Here is a 24336-nt window from a genome sequence, read left to right as displayed (position 1 = left end):
TTCACTTCCCTAAATATTTAGCACTTATTTTGCAAGCTCCTAGCTTGTAATAATTAAATTTCGGTACAGATATTCGAAAATGGTGCACTTGTTTATTTATTGTCAGTTGGAAAACCTTCTACGAAAATATTTGGGAATTTGTTGTCATAACTGAAGGTAAATTGGGTGAATTGATGGATAAATTTTAATTTCGCGGTCACGTGTGAGCACAATGAAACGGTTTCTCTTCTTGCTCGCGGATATCGTTTGAAGACACCAGAACAAAATAATCTTTAAATAGTATTTGTTATGTATATGGTCATGGTTCAACACGGGATAAATGGAATACGAAGATAAAAAGCATTGCTTCCAGTATCTCAAGATCCAAAGCACCTCTATCTGATGATTGCTCCATATCCCGGAGGCTAGGTCATGGCAAGCAATTCCAGAATTCGGGCAGTAACTTATGCATTGGACAGATTGTATCATGGATGCAACTCGTTCCTCAATACTACTCACTGTGGGAATCGTGGAAACCAATCTACCTGCTTTTCGCTACCTCGCTGAAATGCTCCTGTATCAGTACAAAACACCATATTATTTCGTCAACTTCGTGTCATGCGTAATAATCTTCCATCCTACTGCATATATTCAACCAGAAGACTTCTGGCTTCGGAATTTAATCTTTCGTTGACGAAACCCGAGATTGCTCGGTCGTGTCGTGCATTTGCATCTCTGAGATATGACCCCACCCAAAGCTTTACATCCGTGATCTCTGGCCATTCGTCATCCGCCACCTTCTTGCAAGTGTTAAGTTGTGTGAAGCCGACTCCGAAGCTAAGATCATCAACGTCCGCTTCAGCGACTACATCATCTGTTGTGACGGGTAGTGGTGGATTTTCCAACAACTTGAGTAGAGCCTCACAAGTCTTGGACCAACCCCTCTTATATTTGACAGCGAATGCTTGTGAATCGGTCAGGGTCTTTGTCAAAGAAATGACGGCTATCTTGCGGTCTAGTGGTCGAGGGAATTGCTGGGTAATTGGTAGAATGATGGTCAAGTAAAGAGGCACAAATACGGTGTTTTGCACCGCGTCTGATTGCTTTATGAAGAAATCTGCCCCAAGGCCTTGCTGATCTTTAGATGAGATAAGGTGGTAGAAGCGGACGAAGCGACGCTTGAAGGCTTCCGGAGGGTTGCTGTTAAGACGCGTGAACATGATGTTCAAGATCGTGGGGAAGTATTGCTCGATGGCAGTGCTATTACTTGTTAGCATACAAATGGTGCAAATACGGGGATTACTTACACGTTGCAAGATATAATCAAAGCTTCCAAGACATCGAAACTCTGTAATTCGGTCCTTGATTTCCCGGCCATTAGTTTCTGAAAAATACCAAGAATTGGCTCTAGTTGGTTGTTCGCTACAAGTTCAGCAGCGCATTTAGGGATCATTGCAGAAAGTAACCTGGTGAGTGCTGGCACATTTCCACGGGATTCCCAAAGAGTAGGACTTAGAATAGGGGTGATCAAATTTCTGTAGTAGTCAGAAAGTGTTGTGGATGGGTTAGCTTCCAGAAGAGCGGCGAATAACTGGAAGACGTAAGGCATGAATTCTTGGTGATTGTTAGTGCAAGAGTCCATATTCCGAGCGGATATTGAGCATACCTTGAACATCACTGGAGAGAATACCAGCAAATGTTGGATACAGGTCATTCTCAAGCTTATCGGGTTGTGAAGGTGCGGACCATCTATATACGTTAGATAGGAGCTATGCATAAAAGATTTGTACATACCTAATCAAAGCACCAAAGGCCTCAAAGTGATAGTAGTAGAAGCGGGGGTTACTAGGATTTTGGCCAATAACTTGAGTGATCTTGATCAAGTGTTGCAAAACTTTATCTGCTATTGGAATAACGCCGTCCTTGATGACAATGAGCACCCTCATAACACAACGCATAAGGAACTCGTTCTCTTGGATTTTTTCCGGTGCAGCGTCCTTTTCGATCAAATGGAACAAGTGATCCAACAAACTTTCAGCAAGCGGTAATACGTCTTCCTTGCCAAAGATATGCTGGTTTGCATCGTTTGTGAGAAACAAAACTCTTTCCACCGTGATTGCGGCATAAGTGTATACCACATAATTTGAGGATCCTAAATTCTTAACCAAAGGTTCGAATGCGGCTTTCCATTGATCTTTCGTTAGTTGACTACGGAACGTGTAAAGGAACTTGATAGCATCCACTTTCAAGATTGGCTCCACATTAGTTTCCGCCAGAAGATCATTTGCAATGTTTTGCTGGAAAAAGTCGACAACATCCACCAAGGGGTTAGTAGTTTTAACACCTTGTCCAGCAGTGATGACACCCTTCGCTGCGATAGCAGAAAACAAGTATACAGCAGTATCTTTAGATTTCCAATGATCACTACCGTTTTGCGAGAATTGGTCGAGGTAGTGTTTAATGTATCGGCCAACGACATCCGTCACAAGTGGCTCAAACTTCTCCAAAAGCTTGCGCAAAAAGTCTGTTGCTGCTCGTCGTCTGGTATCAGCGTCTGAGCCTTCCAGATCTCTTCGGATGTACTCGATAGGCTCATCCTCGAATTGTTCAATGTCGGTTTCCCTCAGGCTTACATTGGGCAAGATGACCTTTTCGACCACCTGACTCAAGATATCGCCGTTGTTGAAATTTTGAGCATGCTTGTCGAGACTTGCAACAGCGGTCAGGAAATGCAATGCCTTGCTAACCAGTATGTCGAATTTCGTCTCGGGGCCAATAGTTGTCAATAGACTCCAAGCGCTTGTGATGAAGGGCTCACAAAGACTACCGAATGCGTCTTCGTATTTCTGCATGTAAAGTGTTGAAACCTCACATATCCCGGCTTTCACAAATTCGAGAGGTCCTGATTCCGAATCATCGTCTGTCGCTAAGAGAGGGTTTTCATACGTCAAGTACTTGTGCAGAAGTTTAGATAGGTCTTCGATATTGTCCTCAAAGATAGGAGGGAGATCTTGGCACGAAAGATCAAAAAAAACCTTCATCAAAAGATTCATCGTTTCGAAATGTTGCTTCAAAACCTCCTTATTATCCTTATTAGCTTGTATTTGCTGGTCGGTGCTCTGTAGAAAACGAATTAGCTGATGCTTATAATAACATTGCGCGAGTTAAACCATACAGCTAGAAGCTGGACGAAAGGTTGTCCAAATTTTGATAGTACGTGGTTGACTTCTGTGTATAGAGCATCCGAGGCAAACAGTGGTCTCCATCGCTTGAATATCGAATGCGCAACTTCCAGTACACCATTATTGATCTTAGCATTATCGCGAGTGAGGCGCGAGACCAGGTCCTACATATTGTCAGTAAATTTTCCAGTACGAACATAGATCCGGCGGAAAGGTAACTAACATCCACCAATGTATCCCATCTATCCCAGAAGTCCGACTCCGCGATTATACTAATAGCTTCTCCAAGCTGGGCTTGTATACTGTTTGGGACCGAGACCATGAGCCCAATCAACTCAGTCTTTATCGTAAAAACTTCATTTTGCGGAAGCTTGTAGTTTCTCTCTTCGTCCTAGAGATTTGTTAGCAGAGAAGTGAAAACAGCGCGAGATACTTACCACATAGTTGTACTTGATGAAGTTCTTAAAGCATAAAGCTCCCGAGAGTCTGGTATTAACTGGAAGATTATCTGCCGCAACGATGTTGAGTAGGAGGAGAGAAAATCCAGGTTTGCCCTGCTCGACTTTCAGAGCTGCTTCAGCTACACAAAACAGTCAATAATTACTTTACAAACATGAGCCAGAGTAGTTTACAAACCTTGTTTATGCTGCCTAGGGTCCAAAGTAGCTTGGAGTAGAGCTGCAACTGTCTGAATATCTGAAGACATATCTAAAGAGACCGTGTGAAGATCTAAATAGAAATCAAGAGCTGTGATTGACACAGAATGTTTGTTTGTAAACTTTCTAGAATCTAAAAAGGATGGAGCTCGGAGGCAGAGATAATCCGGAATCCGACTTCATAGAAACATGCAATGGGGTCAGGCCAAGAAAGTCTTTCAAGAATGATTCCTTGATTCCAGCTAAAGCGACAAACAATTTATGAGCTATTTGAAAGCAAAACGAAAGATGTACGTCGAGTTTTTGTTATGTCAAGAAATTTCATCAAATGTGCTATCACAATCAGATATCTCTACTTTGAAACTTTTTTGTACTCTTATCTGATCTGCTTGTTGAAGAAACCTATCAGGAGCCTCTCATTGAAGACTAGTGTCATCATCAGTCAAGTTGGCAGCCTTGTAGCCTTATAGGCTTGACAATAGTTTGGTAGCCTCGGAAGTGAAGTCAAAAATTCATAGAGAGTATTGTTGAAGTTCATGCGATACCTCTCTTATACACTTAGGCATATATTGTGTCCCATATCCGCTTGAATTTTAGATATTTATTCATCTTCATAATGCTTTTCGAAAGTTTCAATTTTTAACGCATGGCCTAGGTAGCTGCTTCACTCCATTTACCCCTCACGCTTCGTATTGCAAACTTCAAATTTCTTTATATACCTAGTTTCGGAAAATTTGGTTTCCTGCAAATGCTTCAGTTCATTCACTCCTCACACCTCTACAAGCAAGACATCTACTCTTTATGATTTGAACACAGTTAGTGGTCAGACTTCCCATTCATGCAATGCTTGCTAGATGTCCTTGTTGATCTTTACTACATTGATACCCATCAAGGTCAAGCTCAGTGAACCCAGATATAGAAGCATGGGCTTGTGATATCGTCATCGGCTGATTATCGATATCCATTCGATCTTATTTGATGGAGCTAGACCTAGAATGGCCTACAGTGTAGAAGTCCAAGTTTTCTGCTGATATATTCTTCTTCATGTGACTCGAATGTGATTCCACATACAATGTTCGAGAAGATGTAAAATAGAGCAAGGTCTCGGTTGCCTTAGGAATCTGGGAACATAATTGTCTCGGCGCTTCACAAACACCTGTTGTCTTATTCTTTTCCTCTTGTCAACTTCGATTGCTTTACTTGCACACAACATTGCAATAAAATTCTACAAGGAAAGCTACCAATATGTATCCTGCATTTACTAACAGATGGAATCTCGAAACAGACTCTCGAGTTCAACGAAATCCTCGAGCTTCGACCCCTCGCGCTTCGAATCCTCGAGCTTCTATGCCTCCACCTGTCGGAGACGCAGCTCAGACGCCGGAACCAAGGAGCTCTAGCGGAATTGCGAGTGTATTTAAAAGCTTGACTGGCGGCAAAATCACCAAAAGTCCAAGTACGCAATCTCCAGCAACAGGTCCCTTACAGCTCGACAATGGGAGCATTCCGCAAAAGCTTAGCCATGGTAGTACACCCAACCACGAGCCGACGCTTGAACAACTGCAGGCAGGTCACAGCCTCGCAGATCGCATTCGCGCAGCGGAATATTTACGTCGAGCCGTGATTGACTACCCCATGGAAAATGTAGGTAATCTAGATCGAGATCTACTTGTTGGCTTACTAATATTGTGACAGATATCCATGATATTCAATGCAGGCAAAGATTTGATTGAAACGAGTCAGACGCAGCAAGCGCGAATTGCGGGTTTCGAATTGTTGATTGCCTGTGTTCAGTGTACATCCTCAAATGATCCCGAAAGAGCAAGCTTTTTCCAAGTATTGAGTCGTCCCACGAACAGGGAAGATTTTCACCTGCAACTTGTCTCATTGATCGAACTATCACGACACGGCAAAGATCTCTCAGGTTTCCATTATGAACTACTACCTTTGTTGACTACATGGCTGAAGGATACTTGGTCTGCAGCCACCGCAGAACGAAATGCGCTTAAGAAGGCCACCCGTCAGAGCCCCCTGCCGAAGGAACCGACACCTTCAGAGGAGGAGTCTAACCTATCTCTGCTGTTTTTTTTTATTGCGGATGTTATCAAGTTTAGTTCCAATATTGTCACGGATTCAGCATCATCCCAGCTTCTGTCTCAGATTCTTGAGATTTGCACTTCCTCTGCTACAGAGGCGGATCTCAAAGCCTGCAATCAAGTGTTTGATGCCGTTATAACATACGGAGATATTCCAGATAGGGAGCTTCAGCCAATTGTGAAGGTTCTGTGCTCTATACATAGTTCTCTCTGGAATGTACACCAAGACGCATGGAGATGTATTAGCAACCTGTGCAGATCCCATCACGGGCTCACGATGGTCAGAATACTGATTGAGGTACTCGGAAAGCCTCTATTAGACAAATCCGACGATAAGCAATACAGCCAAAATATCAAAGAGGTTAGGGGTGCTATTTCAACATTAGAGAAGTTATTTGCCAAGGACGCAAAGAATGGCTATCCCTTGGTCCCATTCACACTTCTCATGACCTCTCTAAGAAAGTCCCTTGAGCTTGATCGTACTGCAGTTGACTGCGATACACTGCAATTGGTTCATTCACTTTTGATTCACGAAGGCGGAATCATGCAGAATGTGCTGGACGAAGACTGGTCACTGATGTTTGAGATTGTGTCTATATGCTCTAGACGTATTTCAGACCCAGTAACGAACCGATCTCAGATATATAATACTATCAACAGAAGTCCGTCCCTAAAGGATGAAACTCCGCAGCAGAGGTTCATAACAAAGATGGAGGAATTAATTCGTGATCTGATTTTGCGTGTCGAGCAATTGTTGAATTCGCCTCCGCCCAATTTCGTTCAAAAAGATGATTGTTTTAAATTCTTTATCAAGTCTCATGCCTATCTTCCAGACACTTGCGCAAGATTGGTCATTGATCATTTTATCGACTATAAATGTTGTTCGCCATCAGATCTACAATGGAAGGATAACATTAATCTGATCCTTGGCGGGTTTCTTGCCGATCGGTCCCGCCCGCCCGACATTCGACTACACGCTCTGAAAGCTGTCACAGATGTATACGTTATTGTCAGCGTTACTGATCAGCCTGAGATCTTTGAAGCTTTTGCTGTGACAGTTTTGGCATATGTCCGAGATGAGAAGGATATTGCAATATTGCAGGAATTTATCGATTTCGCTGTTGTCATGGCTGAGCAAACTCTGGATGAAAGCTTGTTCCAGCATGCTATAGACATTATGAGAAGTGTTGTCACAAGTGACCGGATGCAATCACCGCTTGGCTCACCTCCTGGGTCTCGTCATGGCATATTGTCGAGCAAGTCTGCAGCTTCTGACGCCACGCCTTCTATTGTGCACAGTCCTTCCAATGTCGTTGTGAAGGGTTTTATTCAAATATTTATGCGAACCATGTTTACGGATGTCTCCAAGTCATTACGAGTGTTCGAAGAATTACTTGCCATTGTGCAGGCTTCCGACTGCCCTACTGACTCCCGTATATCTGCTCTAAAAATGTTTTTCCGACTTCGAGCAGATGCGATGAATAGAATTTTCCTTACCCCTTTCACCGAATCAGATACTTTAGCGGCTTCTCTATATCGGACGACGGAATCTCTAGCTAGGAAGCACGCTGCAGATGAAGCTGCGCAGCAGACACGTCTAGCCCGAGTAGATGATTCTAACTCTCGTCTTTCCCGGACTACCTCAGGTGGCCAAGCACAGTCTCTCCCTAAGCAGACCTTCAGGCTAGGCAGTGGCATGAATCGAACTTTACAGCGTAACCATCAGATGTGGATGTCTCCAGATGCAGACGCCTTGCCGGACACCACAACTGGAAATGCTACTTTACGTCTAGTTTCAGTTATCGAAAGTGTGGATCAGAAGTTTATTGCACAAGATTTAGATACCGCAGGTACAGTTCCTGACCAAAAAGGTTTGCAGCAGTCTGCTGTTTCAAATATCATCCCCGAAATAAACGCAGGAGAGGAGCATAAACAAGACTCCACAATAGATCCTTCCGATAATTTTTCACATACCTCAGTCGAGTCCGTCCGTCCAGATATAAGTGAAGCCCAAGAGAAAGGATCTGACCACAATAATGAAGTCAAACCCTGTGAGCCAGTTGTTCAGACTGTTCTTAACATTGACTCTTATCTCGATGTTCTTTGCCAACTCCTCGACGGCGGATGTGACTGGGAGGTTTACAGCTACATACTTGTTCACTTACCATCTCAATTGACAAACCAAGCGCTTTTCAAGTCATCAATTCCGCAGATAAAAAGGCTCAGATCTTTGTTGTGTGATTTGATTAGAGATAGTAGCTTTCAAGAACCCCCAGTGTCATCTGGGCTGCGCAAGGCTGATGTTGCCATTTGTCTCTTTCATGTCTTAACAATGGTCACAAGTTATAACCGGGAATTTTCCAAGGCCGAGGAAGACGAAATTGTAAGGACCTTCTTACAAGGTGTGGGCGCGTGGGAACGCGCCGCCAAATGCTGTATTCACGCTCTTTCAATCTGTTGCCATGAGCTGCCTGGTTCGACTAGAAAAGCACTAGTAACCATTCTTCAAAAGATGTCGCAGATTATTACTCAACAGCACGTCGCAATTCACATCCTAGAATTCCTGTCTTGCCTCTCAAGACTTCCAGAACTATATGCCAATTTTCGGGAAGAAGAATACCGAACTGTTTTTGCTGTATGTTTCCGATATCTCCAGAACGTTCGGGATCAACCGACCAAGGACATCAATGCAAGAAACAACCTTGCTCGAGCTCGAGTTTCCTCAGCACCGTTCTCTGCAGAACACAATTCGGGGGATCCAAGCGCCCAATCTAGCAGCTCGGATGATTTGCCACAGTATGTGTATGCTCTTGCATACCACGTCATCACTTTTTGGTTCTTGTCTTTGAAACTCACTGATCGCGCTGGCCAAGTCGGCTGGATCGCCAAAAACCTTGTCTCGACTGATGCGAATGGTAAGGAGAAGATTGATGAGCAGGCGCAAGTAACTCTGGATTTTATGCAAAGGGTTGCCTATGCCGATGTGGACGAATCTTCAGCTGATCCAGATTTTACCCCGGAACTATATGGTGAAATTCTGAAAAAGCGCTGGATCATTGGCCACAGCGTTGTCACCATTGAACAAGCGACTCACAAAGGTTGGGCCCAAATTACCAAGCGCCATCCTTCTGGTACTTCTTGTTATATGGTTCGCGAAAAATTCAGCCCACCGCCTCCACATCAAATCTCTCTCACCACAGATGCTTTACGGGACGCAAAGCACTCCAATGCCAACGTTGTTCTCCCTAGCCACCTTCTTTTACAATTAACTGCTTCAATCCCACAAGGCACTGAGTTCACGCGTCCAATTGCTCTTCCTGATGACGACATGACTAGACGTGCTGTGTGGGCCCTTGATCGTAACCCTACTGTGGATGGCCACAAAGTCGGGGTTATTTACATCGGTGACAACCAGACACAAGAAGTTGAGATACTCTCTAACATCACCGGTAGTGAAGAGTACTATACATTTCTTGCAGGGCTTGCGACACTCACAGAATTGAAGGGGGCTAAATTCAACACTCAAGGTCTTGACAGAGAATATGGTATGGATGGAGAGACCGCATTTTGTTGGAGAGACCGCGTTTCTGAAATAGTTTTTCATGTTACAACGCAGATGCCGACAAATCTCGAGCACGATCCACAATGCTCTCACAAAAAGAAGCATATTGGCAACGATTATGTGAATATTATCTTCAATAACTCCGGCTTACCATTCAAGTACGACACTTTTCCATCTGACTTCAACTATGTTAACATTGTTATTGCTCCGGAATCTCGTCTATCCTTTACCGCTGCCAGAGATCCGCGGCAAGGACGATTGCGAAAAGATCCATACTACAAAGTTCAGGTCATGAGTAAGCCTGGTTTTCCGGAGATCTCCCCTGCTGCTGAAATGAAGATCATCAGTCTCAGGAAATTACCGGAGTTCATCCGCTTGCTGGCGATGAATGCTTCAGTGTTCTCCTCGGTCTGGGCAAATCGTGAGGGTGGAGAACATGTTTCCCCATGGCGCAATCGCCTACGTGAAATCAATCGGCTTAGGGTGAAGCACGTACCCCCGAAGCGATCTAACTCTATCCATATTTCTCCACCGGGCACATCGAACGGTGCGGTTTCTGATGCTAAGGGCCGTGAGAATATGACTAGTATTCGTCGAGCATCCGTCGCCAACTTCAGCTTTCTCTCTAGTTCGATTGACTCTACTTCTCAAAAATCATCGGCGATATCTACAGTGGAGCCAGAGAAGGACACAAATGGAGACGAGCTCATGGTTGACCGTTTAGACTTCTCACGATGGGCATAATAAACTGCGAGGCGTTGGGCTGAATTGAATGACGGATATGATTGGGAAATACCATAAAAGTTTCTACTTTATTTTATTCTTCGTTCTTCTGGGCTGGATGGGTGCAAATATGATGTTGTGGGTGACCTTTGAGTCCGATCCGCAATATTTCATGGGCAAAGAAGGAGTATTTTATTTTCCATAGTCGTTTAAAAGCACATATTAACATAGCTTGCAATTTACATCAAGTGTGATCTTTGAATCTTGTTGCATGCTTGACCATTGAATCAATTCCATCTGAGACTTTAGTGTGAAATGCATATCTAGTACATTTTCAACATTACATGAGGCATGGCTTCCTCAGCAGTCATGACCATATTCTTCTAGTACATCATCTGTTAAGCTTCACTCCTAAGTAATCGGTACGAATTCATCGGTGGAAGTCGCGTCGTCTTGCCGATGGTTAAAACTAGGTATGTCTTTGTTCAGATTCTGTCGAAACAAGGTTCGCAGTCTGGACGTAAACTTCTAATTTTAGGCGTACATCGGCGTCAATCGGGCTCCATGGCTGATTGAAGCTTGTCTCGTTTCGCAACCACAGCGAAGTTAGAAACTGTCTCCGATTCGTTCTTGTCCCGTTTCTCTCTGACGATGCAATACCCAAGAGATCTAATGGTTCTCCTTCCTCGGAATCAGGCACTTGGTTCAGAGAGCGTCCATTGCTGATGTGAAATAGGAGGAATTATCCCAACCCTTCAATCCTCAATCATTCCACACCAGCTCAATGCCCTCCTCCCCCACTAAACCCCCCAACCAATTTGCTCTCCCCTTCACCCTCCAACCAACCTGCTCATCTCCATTTCCCAACCTCTTAACCCATCCACCCAGCGCCGCTACCAGCGCACTAGCATCCTCTCTCATGACTCTAATCCAAACATCCTTGCCCTCCGTCTTCAGAATATCAATCGAGATAGCAGAGCCATGGAGTCCCAGAAATTGTGTCAGTGCTGACGTCATGTATGATTTTGCTGTAATATCATCTAGCTGTGGTTTTTTCAATGACGAGGTTTGGAGCTCGAGATGGATGTAGGAAAAAAGTGGTGATGTGATCGTGATGGATTTGTGCTCGTGACCGTTATAGGTTTGCTTGCGTTTTGAGGTTTTAGATGCGGGAGGTGCTTCTTGCATTTGGGTATCTACGGTGACTTCCATAGCCTCAACCATTTTCGAATCCCTCGTAAAGTTATTCTTAGTTTCTAGTTTTCTATCATGGACATCTGGAGAGCACTGGTGAGATAAACTAGAATATTCAGCCGTGCCGACATTTTTGGACTCTTGGTCCAAGCTTTTTCTCAGCCTTGCAGCAATAGTGCATGCAAGGTTTCTTTGACATTGATCAACTCTTTCAACTATATTTGAAAGCCTTCCCATTATAACTCCAACATCAGCCAAAAAAGAACACAACAAACACAATGACAGAAAACTACGTACCTCCCAACCAGCAGCGCAACCTTCGCGCATGCATGGTCTGCTCAATCGTCATGACCCAAAACGTATGCACCTGCACCTTCCTTGCCTTTATATTCCCCTGCAATCTATCCACGTAGATACCAAAGACTAACATACATAATCGCAGCGCTTTATGCGCGAAGGATGTCCCAACTGCGAAGACTTTTTACATTTGCAAGGATCTATGGAAGCGATTATCGACTGCACATCTCAAGTATTCGAGGGTCTCATTACGCTAGCCGATCCATCTAAATCGTGGGTTGCGAAATGGCAGAGGTTGGATGGATATGTGAGGGGGGTGTACGCGACGAAAGTTAGTGGACAGTTACCGGAAGAGATCGTATCGACGATGGAGGAAGAGGCGAGGGTTAAATATATTCCGTAAGTGGATCTGCGCTGGGAAAGAGGGTCGAACCATGAAGCTAATATGAGAGTAGGAGAGATGGAAGTGCTACGGAAGCGGATTGAGAATATTTTGGACGACGGCATGCAAGTGAAGGTAAGAATACTTTTACTGTTCTTGGTACTGCGAGTTGATGATACGTCTGTATGATGTTTTGCAATTTATAAAGTATTTGCTACTTCAGAGCCTGGGAGACCAAGCCATGAGACAACTAACACCATTGCCCTGAAAAGAAGTCTCTATAACTCGTCATGTACCGAAAATTTTCAAGGCTGTAGTCATTCCGAGCTTTACTAATTACTATTAGGCCAGCTACTATGTCTCATAGGACGGGAAATTTGGGTTGCGACACGGTGCATAATTATTGGGGCGCTAAGGAGTTCAAGGGAGTTTAGATTTGAGAACAGCTACAGAGAAAGGACATTAAGTTTTGAAGCATTATTCGAATCAGACCAAAATGAACTGCTTGGTACATTACAACAAAACTGATTTCAAAGTCATTTGTGGAACTAACTACTAGGCTTTTAGGGGTCCAGCACGATCACTGGCACAGTCAACAGTGGGAAAGTGAAATAGCTTGAGAAGTAGAAATTTCTTGACTTGGTTCTTCTATAGATGCAAGTGGTATCAAACATAACGCCATATTCCGCCCACATATGTGAAGTACCTTCATATTTAACTCCATGCAATGCCAAATTCTCATGATAGACAATTAAAATCGTGGCCTTTTTTGGGAAGGCCCTCCATGTGATTGCTCCCTGGTCCTCTTGCGCTCTATCTCTTCTTTCATAATACGTTCTGCTTCACTCATCTTTTTCGGTTGTTCAAACACAGGGGCCTTCTTACCTCCTAGAGCATTCTTCTTGGCCGCAGCAAAAACGTTCTTTGGTTTGCTCTGAAATCCCATCTTCAAGGAAACTTTCGCTGGAAGTGGCGCCGCGGCATCGGGATTCGTAGACTCTGCAGTTTTACTGCCGTCCTTCGCCAATACCTCAGAGGATTTATCCACACCTTTTGCTGTCTCGAGAGGAAGCGCATCGCCAGCCGGCATCTTGCTATCCGGTAGCACAACGGTTTTACTCTCGGGGTTTGAGACCGCAGGCTTAGCGCCGAAGCTGAGCTTTATTTTCTCCCCCTCCTCCCTCTTGAGGCCTCGTTCTTGTTCATCCACCTCCGACTCTCCACGAGCTTCAGCATCTTGCTTCGCGCGACGTACCTGCTCCCTGATAAGCATTTGCTCCCGCTCTTCATCGCCCTTGTCTTGTCTCTCCTTCTTTCTAATCGCATCTTGTCGTCTTAACGCCTCAGGTGAGTTGTCAATCCATGCTACTTGTATACCTTTGTCCGTTTCCTCCACTCGGCACAGACTTTCCCTGCCTAAAAATTTTGCGAACTCTGTCAAGGATGGCCATTTTGTTGAATTCATATGGACATGCTCCTTGTTGCTAATGTATTCCTGGTAGAAATGATTTAGATTGACTTGTTTTTCGCCATGAGAAGTTCGTAATAATTGTAGAAAGTCGCGCTGAAATTGATTGCTATAATCATTGATAAATTTCTTAGGATCTTCGCCAATGAGGAGCATCTGTCGAACATGCGACTCGGATTGTGTATGCATTTTGAAGCCATTTTCGTCCCGCATTTGTCTTTCGCATACCTATTTGTCATGTTAATCGGCGGATATCTATTATCAAAGAGGAGATGCTTACTTGACAATACCATCGTAATCGCTGAAGACCTTTGGACTTTAATTTGTTGTTCAGAAACTTCGTTGATCCAACTTCTGCTTTCGGCATTTTGTTAATGTGAGTGAGAGTTTTGGAAGTTTTGTTGCAAATGCAAAGTAGATTTCAACTTTTGACAACCGCAAAAAGTAGAGACTTGATGGTAATTTAGGTTCAGAGAATTTCTAGTATTTTAGAGAGAATTATCCGGCGATTTTAGAAAAGTGGTTGCGAGTCCGGGATGAGGGGAGATATGGTTGAATATGATTAGAAGTTCAAAATGCACATTGCGCCGCCTTTGACCGTCGTTCCTAGCCTTATGGTCTATGCACGTCAATCATCCGCTAGGCCTTCCACGCTTCCCGAAAGCCACTCCACCTTCTCTCTAGGGGAAAAGGAGCATCGCACAACTGTGCTGTTTTAAGATACTATTTTCTACTTGAGTTCAGAATATTGAAATGCATGGTCTTTTCAATTATACAGCAACCACATATCCGGAAAATCAACCTTACCAAGTGGACAAGATCGCCTTCCAAAACTTTCTCATCAAGCAGGAGGGCACTACTTCCTGCATGAATAAATATGCCCAGAATTTGATCAGTGATTACAAGTCTTACTTTTGCAAATCATATATTTTACATTATGCTGTGCCATTACATCGACAGTAATATCTTGGTTCTGTTCATCTTCATGAAAGCTTGCTAAGTCGAGGGGACAAATACTTCAGCGAGCGGGTGCAGCAACCAAGCAGTCACGGATTGGCAGGTTTCAATGACGAGATATCATGGGAGATTTATAGGTCTGATCAGCCCAAAATCATTTTTACCATGGCCATGTTATAGCAGACTTGGATTTAATTGACTAGACAGTTACGTAATAAATCTAGCCTTTGCTATATATATCCCACTTCATGGTTTGAGTGAATGTACGCCTCTTCTTGCAGAGGCCGAGTCCGGCGTTGTTCAGGTACAGGGCTATGCGAGAGTGAATACTTGTAATCGTATTCACATTTCCTTTATCCCTCCGTTCCTACCACTAATTTTCCATATACCAAGTGGTAGATGGTGTCAGTGAATATATTACAGTACTAGAGTACAGATAATTAACCGAGGGCCTTTTTATACCAAAGCTTAATTATTTTATTTATATATTTTAATATAAACAAAAATTATATGTTACGAGGTTTGCCGTCTAGATCACGTGGAAGTGCTCTAGGCTCTCGAGGTGGTTTATAACTAGGCGTCAAGCAGGGACTTAAAGTAATGACAATAATGCAATTCGTAACTAATAGTAGAGTATACTAAATGATTGATCTTGAGCACGAAGCTCTATACAAAGGAAATCCATCTTGACTATATAGACCTTTGTGTTGTACGTCCCACCGCTTCCATCATGTCCCACTGCCTGTAGTTGAGTGATTCTAGGTGGGACAATATTGGGTCATGTGACCATAAGCTTAGTCACCTGAGTAGCTGTTAGGATTGGTCGTAACAAATGACCCTCGGTTAATTATCAGTGCCCGGTCATTATAATAGTAAAGCGAAAAGCAAGTGAGACCTTCGCTTTTTCACCTCAATATTCACTTTCATCCCATCCTCAGTCCTGATAAAATAAGGTAAACGACAACGAGTTTTGTTTTGTTGCATGTCTGAATAATTGATTATTGTGGTTTTCACTCGATTGGTTGAATTTGCGACTCGGCGACTTTCGGGCTTTCCTTCGATACTTAGCCACATCCTATAGTTTTCCACAGCAAAGCCATTTGTTGTCTCAATGAGAGGAGTATAGAATATGATTAAATGGCTTCCATGTCTGTTACTTGAGTTAAATCTATGAATTGCTCTGCCCCATTGTGATTATGCTTATCTACCTGGGAATGGAACTTTATCTAAAGGACTCCCTGGCTTTGCCTCCGGGTACGAGACATCATTGCACATGGCTGCGCATCCAATAACCTGGTTATCTGGGAGAAGAACATCAAAATCTAAAATTCCAACAGTCCAAAATCCGTCTTCGCGCTGCTGGCTCAAATTCGTGCCTTCTCGCCCTTTGTTGCATGAGCGGCGCATATAGCCGAATACTCGCCTATTGCGTGTACCCTTCCAGATGGCATGGCAACCTTGGTCGTCCCAGTGGCAGCTTCTATATCATCCTCAGCATTCCATTTTTCAAGGTACTGTCAAAGAATTGTGACTTACCCTTGGTCTGTGGCATAATTGCAAGTCAAGAATGTTTGGCTTCCGCCCACATTATGTGTATAGGAGAAGCTTCCGCCGATACCCCACTTAGTTTGCTTGATTTCATCTAACTTAGCTTGTGCACCGACCTGAATCGCATTGTCCCAACTGCCGGTATTGGATGTACAGGATTGATTTAGCGAGATGCCCTGCAGAGCGCATTGGGAAGTGGTTTGGCAGTCGATAACTCCGCCTGTATTGGTCCAGTCGCTGTATTCAATTTGTACAAAGGTGTAATACATGTCGGTCCTACATCAAAGCAATGTCAGTACGGAGCATGCATTAAATCAGAACCAAACTCAAAAACATACCAGCAATTCCATCCAGCAGTATTCTTCCCGTTATCACACAAAGCAGACTGTACCAAAGTGCCTTCACCATCTTTGTAGGCACTCTTGCCGAAAGCAAAACTTGGATCATCATCTTCACTGCAGCTAGGGAGTGCACTGTGAAAGTAGTTTTGGTCGCGACCTCTCTTTTGAAGCGTGGAGCCTTGGAGACTCGATCCCCTAGAGAAAGTGCCTGAATTGGCGTCTTTCGGAAGTCTTTGGATAAGCAAGTCCTCAAGACTGTTTCGTGGGGCTGGAGTTGGGGCCGCAGATGTATGACATAGAGTGAAAGCTAGCAAAGCTAGAAGGCAGAAGCGAGCCATTACGAAGGCAATTAAGGATTGAGCTTGAAAAAATAGTCATGAGTGAGGTAGATATGAATACACTAGAAAAGAACCGATTGTCGTCGGTGCTTCGTATAGCTAGCAAATTCACTCTTTATTTATTCTTCCATCCATCAACGCATTCTTTTCTAGCCAAAGTTGATACAAGTTCGTTGTTTCCACTTTTGAAAGCTCAGCAAAATGCCAATGTAATAGAGATACTACCGCATCCACATTACCAGCATGCAATCTTTCTTGGAGCATATCATCAAACTGCTTGAAGCTGTAGGTATCACAGCTGTGGTGATAATATGACGTGAGATATATCAAGCCCAAAAACGAAAGAGATTGAAGCTAAATGGATGTTCTATTCGCGTTTTCATGGCTGAATATGATCAAGAAGCTTGAATAGTGACATTTAAGTAGTGCCAGTCCTCAACTCCCACAATGGAAACTGCCAAGGAGAAGCTCAACACCAGAAATAGAGAACATGGTATGGATAAATACTATTAACGCTTTACATAGTCTACGACATATCCAAAAAAAAAAAACATATTCCTATTTTGAACTTGTTTCAGAACAGTTCACAAAACTAGCTCAGATTAGACATCGAGATTTCTAGACAATCTTGGTAGTTACAACTTGGCATCTTCATTTATGTCATTAATTATCTGCCGTTGGGCCCACCACTTTACTATTGTAAGTTTCAGCAGCGCAATAGTCGCGCAATAATAGCTCACGTATCACCAGTATCAAGTCGTCAATCAATGCCGAGTAGCGGGCTGAATCTCTAGCTAGCTTACATCATTTTTCCCCGGATTTAGATCTTACATCTGGCTAGGTTGGTAATAATAGCGAATTCCACTACTGATATCCACGCTGAAAGTTACTTTCCTTATGGAAATCTATTTTCCCACGGAGAAAACTGAGGGTTGACTCTCTTTCAATGGATCGGCCATGGTGGATTCGTTTCACTCAGATAGTAAGATGTAATTTATCTATCGTCTAGAGACTATTACCAGCCAAATCATAATACTCGATAACCTTCAAGATTCCTTTCATCGATATAACAGCCATTAGAAATATCTTGTTCTATCTACTTAATATTTCACTATTCTAAGATCCTCCATGTTCTCTTAAGAATTATCATTTTAGGCTTTTAGACTACTACATCTTTTCGCCAACCTTTAAATAAATCTATCGATCTATTTCCATCAAATATGCAATAATTCAAATCGAAGTTAGTTTTGAAACCATTACTGTTGAACACAATATACAGAAATGGCAATATAATTGAAGTCTAGATATCATTGTCAGAATTAACTAACTAGTTAGTGACTACAGCCACTCACCTGCCTTGACAAGATTTCTAGCTGTCCAGATTCGATATTCTACTGTATAACTACAACATAGAAGAAAAGCTCTCAATACTCGATACCTCGTTTTTTACAGGGCTCTTCATATTTTTCATTCTTCTATCTCGTTGCTCCCCGTATCTACAGCTGGCAATTGCGAGGACACGAGTTTTGCGGCCGGCCCTTGTGCTCTTTGGGAGAATCTCGCATTGTGGGGGTGAAAATCTCGAGCTTGCTAGGCGGGCTATGTAGTGATTCAAAATAGCTTAATTTAGTATTCATGGTGTACTCGAGAAGGTTTTGTGGAGCTGTACCCAGGTTTTGGAAGGAAGTACTGGAGAGATATTCTGGCTGTTTTACTACTTAAGTCATTATAATTAGAGGACCTTATTATTAGTCCATTGGTGTAACAGGTGAAGCGCTGGAGCTGAAAGAAGGGATATACCTGCATCCCGCGCATTCAAGTATGAAAGAGAGTGTTGGTGAACATTTTAGACCGTGTGTTGTGAGCATATGTCTCTTCGTCCATTTCTGTGAAAATACCGACAGATACAAGTGCTCTAATGATACGTACGAACTGCTCAGGGGCTAGATCTACGATGTTCATCGTCTGCAACGTATGAGTTCAACTTTCCAAGTAGTAATTTCTCGGCTGCTGTCTGCTCAGCTAGCCAAGCAACATTTCTTGACTCGCCATTGGGTTTAAATGCCTCAGATATTCTCATTTAAATAGATGGACAAAGTGCCGCATTTTTCTGATGGCACAGAAATATCAGCAATTTATTTGAGTTTACATTCCACTTAGAATGAAAACAAGGCTTCCACTGACTCCGATGACGACTCTCGACACCCCAAAATCTGAGCCCTCGAGCTTCTCTACGAGCTCCTCCGCCGCGGAAAGCAGATCCTGTCCTGGTGTAATGTAATAGCAAAGGTAGAGGAGTCTAAGCATTCTGGAGCTTTTCTGATCTCGTTTGTTAATTTAGTTGTCATGCTGGTTTTTGCCTCGGAGGTTGATGGTGTCTGTGGTGACATTTTATTGTGATCTTATGTCCTAGTGCCCGCTGCTGAAAATGATTCGGTGTGAGAGCTTCTATTTCTTTTTTTAAATATACTGGGGTGCAATGTACAAAGCTCCAGGAAGAGTCATTCCTGTGAATGTATGTGGACAACAAAACGCGGAATATCCAACTGTTGGATGACAATTTTATTACTTGTCATTCGCTTGAAAGACACGAAGTATGATTTTATGTCATTAGAGAATGCCGATATCACCTCGAGTCGCGCCACACGAGGGTATTTGTCTTTCAACGCATCGCCACTTATTTTCTTCAACTATACACGATCCAGTAAGACAGGTGATTTAGAGCCCAGTCGACTGGAAATCTATCAATTGCCTACCTCATGATCGCATCCATCAACTTGTACTGGCGGAGTACGAGCTAATTCGACGAGATCATAGAGTAGTGTGCCATACATTTTGGTAGCTACATAGCTGGTAATAGATATAGATATGGAGGATGCAGAAGAAAGTTAACGTATCCCCAGCGTTTGTTTAAGTAGACGGGACTCAGTAGATGAATGAAAGCAGCTTGCCTAGGACTTGGTAAGGCCTAGAGAAGGATAGTAATGCTACCGGATAGCTGTTATTGTAGAGATGAAAGATGTACTCAAATAGAGAAGAGTTCGTATTTGGGATTGGGATGAAACTATTGGTCGTATACGAGGAATACAGGTGACTAATCGAGGGTTTAAAACCAAATCTTTGTTGATATATATTACACATCTAGAGATATACAGGAAGAAAAAGGCACGTTACGTTTTTCAGGTCATGCTTCCCAAGATATATGTGAATGTGTGACCAACTAGTCAGCTTCAGGCCAAGATGGTGGGTGGTATAGATCGTAGTACTACTCCGTATGCAGTTGGATTTGAGATTGTAAGATATACAAGGATTCCGAGTACCGTTCGTTCATTCTGAGTACCATTTATCACCTGATACTTTTCATGATGAAAGTGCTTTAATTTCTTCAATGGAAGATGTAGCATTACACAAATCACGACGGGATTGGAGTATATAGCATGTAGAGATTAGTTATAAGCCGAAAGTTGTGTTGCAACCACTAAGCTCTTCATCATTTTTAGTTGAATACTCGTAACATGTCAGTGATGAGGTGACGATGTGAAAACTCGTACTTTTTAACTTTTTAACTTTTCACATTTTCTTTTTCCCTTCTATGGAAGGCGCCGGGAAGGTCTATTATTAGTAGCCCGTATTTGAGTCCAAGAAAATAGATACACGAGCCAATAGAAAGGCTCATTTGAGATGCATTGCCTCAATTTGCCTCCTAAACTTTTACCAATAACCCTTGTACCTGACTGACTGATCAATTAAAATGTGCTGCTATTGGAGTAAAACCCGAGACATTCCTAGTGGATACCCTTCATTCCATACTCCTTTACGGAGTGCTACAGAATACAACAATTGCTACCATCGTTTACATCTATCTACATTTGCATTTCACATCATTCGATCTCCTCATCGATGAAATCGTTGCAGTATTAAAATACCTTCGTTTTAATATTCTTCTAGAAAAACAATATACGACCTCACTCGTTCGGTCGGAAATCATACATTCACACAGTACATAAATATTATTCAACTGCTTGTTTCACTCGGACAACACAAGCCAACCACAAAGTTGAATTGGCGGACTATACGAATCAACAAAACAAAACAAAACATCCATTGAATACTCACCAATCAATCATCCAGCGAGGAAGGAAACATCTTTTGGAGAAGTTTTTTTGGTAGATCTGATCAAAATATACTCGGACATTGGAAGAAATATTTAGGAAATCAAATAGGAGATTTTCGTGCCAAATAAAGGCCTTTGAAAATATCAACACACACGATGCGGGCTCAACGATCATTTCAGCTATATTCCGTCATCCTACTATGCCTTTCTACATTTGTAACTGCATGGCCATGGCCCAAATGGCTACCGGAATTAGATTCCATAATTGTAGCACGACAGGACGACACTTCTTCGCAGTCCTCTGCTGCTGCTGGTATGAATCTCACTATCAATATCCTGGTGTTTACCTACTGACATTTCAAAAGACAATACAGCATCTGCTACTGCCACTGCCACTACCACTGCCACTGCAGCATCAAGGCCTACAAACACAGCATCACAAACTAGCTCTCAATCAGGCGATTCCAAGTCAACGACAAAATCAAGCTCGCAAACAGGCTCAAATTCAGCCACCACATCTGGATCGAAAACAACAAAAACAGCTTCCTTTCATTCTAATTCTACGAATAGCCATACGACCTACAATGCAACTTATGCGGCAGGTGGAATCTCTCTAATGACCCCAGCCGCCGCTTCCACGACATACTTCAAAATTGGTGATTACATTACCTTCGCCTGGAATTATACATCTCTCGAAGCTACTCCTACTGCTGTCAACATTATGGCCACTTGTAAAGCCAACGCTCAATTATACACGATAGCCACGAACCAAACTGTCACGAACTCCGTCCAAGCCGTAACCTGGGATACTAGTGGCTATCAAGCGACTGCTGTTACAAACCCTTTGCTCACGCAAACTTACACTTTGATCATCTATGATGCGGAAAGCAGTATCAGCGCGACTCCTGAACCGGGCTATCTGTCGGTATACAGTCAATATTCTTTCGGAATGTACGTGCCGCAGCCATACGCTCCTCTTAATGATTGGGTATGTGCTACTTGCAGCGGTGCGTTGTCTGATATGGAGAGACAGGCAATGAGGTTGATGCTTGCCATGGGTGTCGTTACTGTGCTCAGCTTTACCTGGTTTGTGACTGGATTGGATGTTATTTGGTAACGAAAGGACGCCAACGCAATAAGTCTCCTTAATTTTGGGCGTGTTGGATTGGAGGCAAATGGAGGATGAGAAGAACACGAAGAAACATTGGATGGCATATGGGGAACTTTCCGTTTGGGCAAGATTTGAAAATGAAAAATCCTGGTTGGGGTAATGGTGTTCGGGGGTTTGGGTATAAGTGTGCATTTTCTGGATTTAGCACTTTCATGCATGCATAGATAGGAGGGAGAAGTTTATAACTACCTAATGAATGATTGAGAGCAAATTGCTTTAAAATAGTAAATATGAAAACTTTGGTTCTAGTTTCGTGAAATTTTGCATAATATATTTTATTTACACCTATAAAATCATGAGAAGCTGGAATGAATCCCGGAATATCCAGAGTACAGAGTGGTATATCCACGTCCCTTTCCCACAATATATCTACAGTAAAGACCAGGCCATCCATAGTCTCCATGTCTAACCTGACCATCTCCATGCTTTCAAATAAGCTTCAGGCTAAATCCGCCCCCCTTCTCAACCTCCTCTCCCCCTGCACTCCCAAACACCCCGCTAAAATCCAACACACCTCCCAGTCCCTTAGGAGCCTCTCCTCTCTGAGGAGCATCTGGAGTTCCTCTCCGTCTCTTTTTCTCCAATCCCGCTTTGCTCGGAAACGTGGGAAACATATCTCTACTCTTCATTTTGGGATCCTCTTTAAAATAATCATGTTGCAAAACATCTTGCGCAGACGGTCGTTTCGCAGGGTTTAAGCTGAGAAGCGACGAGAGTAAAGATGATCCAGCTGACGTCAGAAAAGGGAATTTAGACCGCAGGACTGAACCTTGGGTGGCGGGATTGGGGTTCTTCGGAAGTCGGAGAGAGCGTGCGTTGGGGAGGCGCTTGAAGGAGGGCCAGGTGGATTCGGTAGGGAGGCCGAGGAGTTCGAAGATTTTAGATAGTTGATCTACTTCGTTCTTTCCCGGGAGCAAGGCGTCGTTGCTCAGTAGTTCGCCGAATATGCAACCCACGCTCCACATATCTACACTTTTGCCGTATCGTTCTTCGCCGAGTAAGAGTTCGGGACTGCGGTACCAGAGAGTAACGACTAATTGGGTCATTTTTGGAGCTGGATCACCGCAATAGCGCGCCATGCCGAAATCAGCGATTTTGAGGACCCCTCGATTGGAGAGGAGGAGGTTGGACGTCTTCAGGTCCCGGTGGAGGATGTAATGGTTATGGAGGTAGGCGACCCCGGTTGTGAGTTGATGGAGTAGCAGCTTGAGTTCGGAAGGGAGGAATGGCTCTGAGAGGGATGTGAGGAGAGTTTTTAGATCGTGTTCGAGGAAATCGAGAACGAGGAATATACTGGGGTGTGTAAGTTAGCTATAATTTTCTTATAGATTGCGCAAACTGGGCAAACAAAAATAAAAAGGGAAGAATTGGACGGAAGACAACGTACTTCTCAATCTTACTTGTATCCTCCCCAATAACCACTTCCCTTAACTTCACAATGTTCTCATGCTCACAATCCATCAACGTTTGAATTTCCCTCAAGCCCGTCACTGGCACCCCATCATTCGCATTCTCCATCTTCAGCCGCTTCAGCGCAACAACTTTTCCCGTCCGACTATCCTTCGCGCGTGATACCCAGCCATACGCTCCCTCCTCTATATCATTCAATTTCTCATAATCTTCCACACTGCGACATTTCCCCCAATTGGGCGCCGGAAAGCGCAATAGTTTGGCAGGTGGTAAATCGAGCTTCTGGGCAGGCGCGGGAGAATGTGATAAACGACGACGCTTCGAGGGCCTCTCGGAAGAAATTTCTGGTTCTGGGGGAGCTTGAGCGAGGGTCTTCGCGGCAGCAGCAGCTTGTTCATCGAGCTTCCTCTGTTTCTCGGCCTTCAGCCGTTTCTTTTCTTCCTTTTCGCGTTTGCGTTGTAAATCTAGCGCGGCGTCTTCTTCATCATTTGCCCAGCGCGACTTGGTTTTACTCGACATAATTGTACCGTGTTGGGTATCGAGTTTCAGCCTTCGCGAAGTAAACAATCGAAGCTCAGTGCGCCCCTCGCCCAGAACCAACAACAGCTCTCCCAGGGCCGACAAGACAGCTTTTCCAAGATCGCACAATCTTCCTCTTTCCGGATATACAATAAAGTTATAAATTGGTAAAAGCCCCCGAGACTAATTTCACCTCGGACATGCAGCAAACCTTTTGGGAGTGAAAAACAAAGTTTTGGGTTATGGTGAATTTCAAAGTCGAGGCTGAGGGTTTTGAGGTCGCCAATGACGACGAGGCCAGACGAGGTTGCAAGGCTCTCACTTTTCACAACTTTTCTTCCTACCTTTACAATGACCTTTCGAAAGCAGTGAAATGTGCTTATAACAAGAGACAAGATC

General features: G+C 43.5%; 10 protein-coding genes across 10 annotated transcripts; 4 read left to right on the top strand and 6 right to left on the bottom strand.

The window, feature by feature from the left end:
• Nucleotides 1-617: 617 nt before the first annotated feature.
• SS1G_00569 (hypothetical protein) lies at nt 618-3867 on the bottom strand (the record flags this gene model as incomplete). Its single annotated transcript, XM_001598430.1, has 8 exons — nt 618-1239; nt 1287-1593; nt 1646-1728; nt 1774-3098; nt 3155-3325; nt 3385-3552; nt 3599-3741; nt 3798-3867. 8 exons carry the CDS (start codon nt 3865-3867, stop codon nt 618-620), a joined length of 2889 nt encoding a protein of 962 aa, XP_001598480.1.
• Nucleotides 3868-4671: 804 nt separating this feature from the next.
• SS1G_00568 (hypothetical protein) lies at nt 4672-10219 on the top strand (the record flags this gene model as incomplete). Its single annotated transcript, XM_001598429.1, has 3 exons — nt 4672-4720; nt 5103-5461; nt 5513-10219. The coding sequence occupies 3 exons, from the start codon at nt 4672-4674 to the stop codon at nt 10217-10219; spliced, it is 5115 nt and encodes a 1704-aa protein (XP_001598479.1).
• A 741-nt stretch (nt 10220-10960) lies between these two features.
• On the bottom strand, nt 10961-11422 carry SS1G_00567 (hypothetical protein; the record flags this gene model as incomplete). The annotated part of the gene is made up of 1 exon (XM_001598428.1): nt 10961-11422. One exon carries the CDS (start codon nt 11420-11422, stop codon nt 10961-10963), a length of 462 nt encoding a protein of 153 aa, XP_001598478.1.
• A 317-nt stretch (nt 11423-11739) lies between these two features.
• On the top strand, nt 11740-12505 carry SS1G_00566 (hypothetical protein; the record flags this gene model as incomplete). The annotated part of the gene is made up of 3 exons (XM_001598427.1): nt 11740-11751; nt 11835-12088; nt 12418-12505. 3 exons carry the CDS (start codon nt 11740-11742, stop codon nt 12503-12505), a joined length of 354 nt encoding a protein of 117 aa, XP_001598477.1.
• Nucleotides 12506-12822: 317 nt separating this feature from the next.
• On the bottom strand, nt 12823-13906 carry SS1G_00565 (hypothetical protein; the record flags this gene model as incomplete). Its single annotated transcript, XM_001598426.1, has 2 exons — nt 12823-13767; nt 13820-13906. The coding sequence occupies 2 exons, from the start codon at nt 13904-13906 to the stop codon at nt 12823-12825; spliced, it is 1032 nt and encodes a 343-aa protein (XP_001598476.1).
• Nucleotides 13907-15696: 1790 nt separating this feature from the next.
• Nucleotides 15697-16723, bottom strand: SS1G_00564 (predicted protein; the record flags this gene model as incomplete). The annotated part of the gene is made up of 3 exons (XM_001598425.1): nt 15697-15976; nt 16033-16320; nt 16383-16723. The coding sequence occupies 3 exons, from the start codon at nt 16721-16723 to the stop codon at nt 15697-15699; spliced, it is 909 nt and encodes a 302-aa protein (XP_001598475.1).
• Nucleotides 16724-17170: 447 nt separating this feature from the next.
• On the top strand, nt 17171-17509 carry SS1G_00563 (predicted protein; the record flags this gene model as incomplete). The annotated part of the gene is made up of 3 exons (XM_001598424.1): nt 17171-17216; nt 17346-17422; nt 17474-17509. The coding sequence occupies 3 exons, from the start codon at nt 17171-17173 to the stop codon at nt 17507-17509; spliced, it is 159 nt and encodes a 52-aa protein (XP_001598474.1).
• Nucleotides 17510-19224: 1715 nt separating this feature from the next.
• On the bottom strand, nt 19225-19557 carry SS1G_00562 (predicted protein; the record flags this gene model as incomplete). Its single annotated transcript, XM_001598423.1, has 2 exons — nt 19225-19413; nt 19480-19557. The coding sequence occupies 2 exons, from the start codon at nt 19555-19557 to the stop codon at nt 19225-19227; spliced, it is 267 nt and encodes an 88-aa protein (XP_001598473.1).
• Nucleotides 19558-20993: 1436 nt separating this feature from the next.
• Nucleotides 20994-21954, top strand: SS1G_00561 (hypothetical protein; the record flags this gene model as incomplete). Its single annotated transcript, XM_001598422.1, has 2 exons — nt 20994-21150; nt 21203-21954. 2 exons carry the CDS (start codon nt 20994-20996, stop codon nt 21952-21954), a joined length of 909 nt encoding a protein of 302 aa, XP_001598472.1.
• Nucleotides 21955-22436: 482 nt separating this feature from the next.
• On the bottom strand, nt 22437-23937 carry SS1G_00560 (hypothetical protein; the record flags this gene model as incomplete). The annotated part of the gene is made up of 2 exons (XM_001598421.1): nt 22437-23301; nt 23396-23937. 2 exons carry the CDS (start codon nt 23935-23937, stop codon nt 22437-22439), a joined length of 1407 nt encoding a protein of 468 aa, XP_001598471.1.
• Nucleotides 23938-24336: the final 399 nt, after the last annotated feature.

Source organism: Sclerotinia sclerotiorum, genomic scaffold (genome assembly GCF_000146945.2).
Source record: "Sclerotinia sclerotiorum 1980 UF-70 scaffold_1 genomic scaffold, whole genome shotgun sequence".
In the NCBI taxonomy this organism is placed as follows: domain Eukaryota; kingdom Fungi; phylum Ascomycota; class Leotiomycetes; order Helotiales; family Sclerotiniaceae; genus Sclerotinia; species Sclerotinia sclerotiorum.
This window is presented reverse-complemented; position numbering and strand designations above follow the sequence as displayed.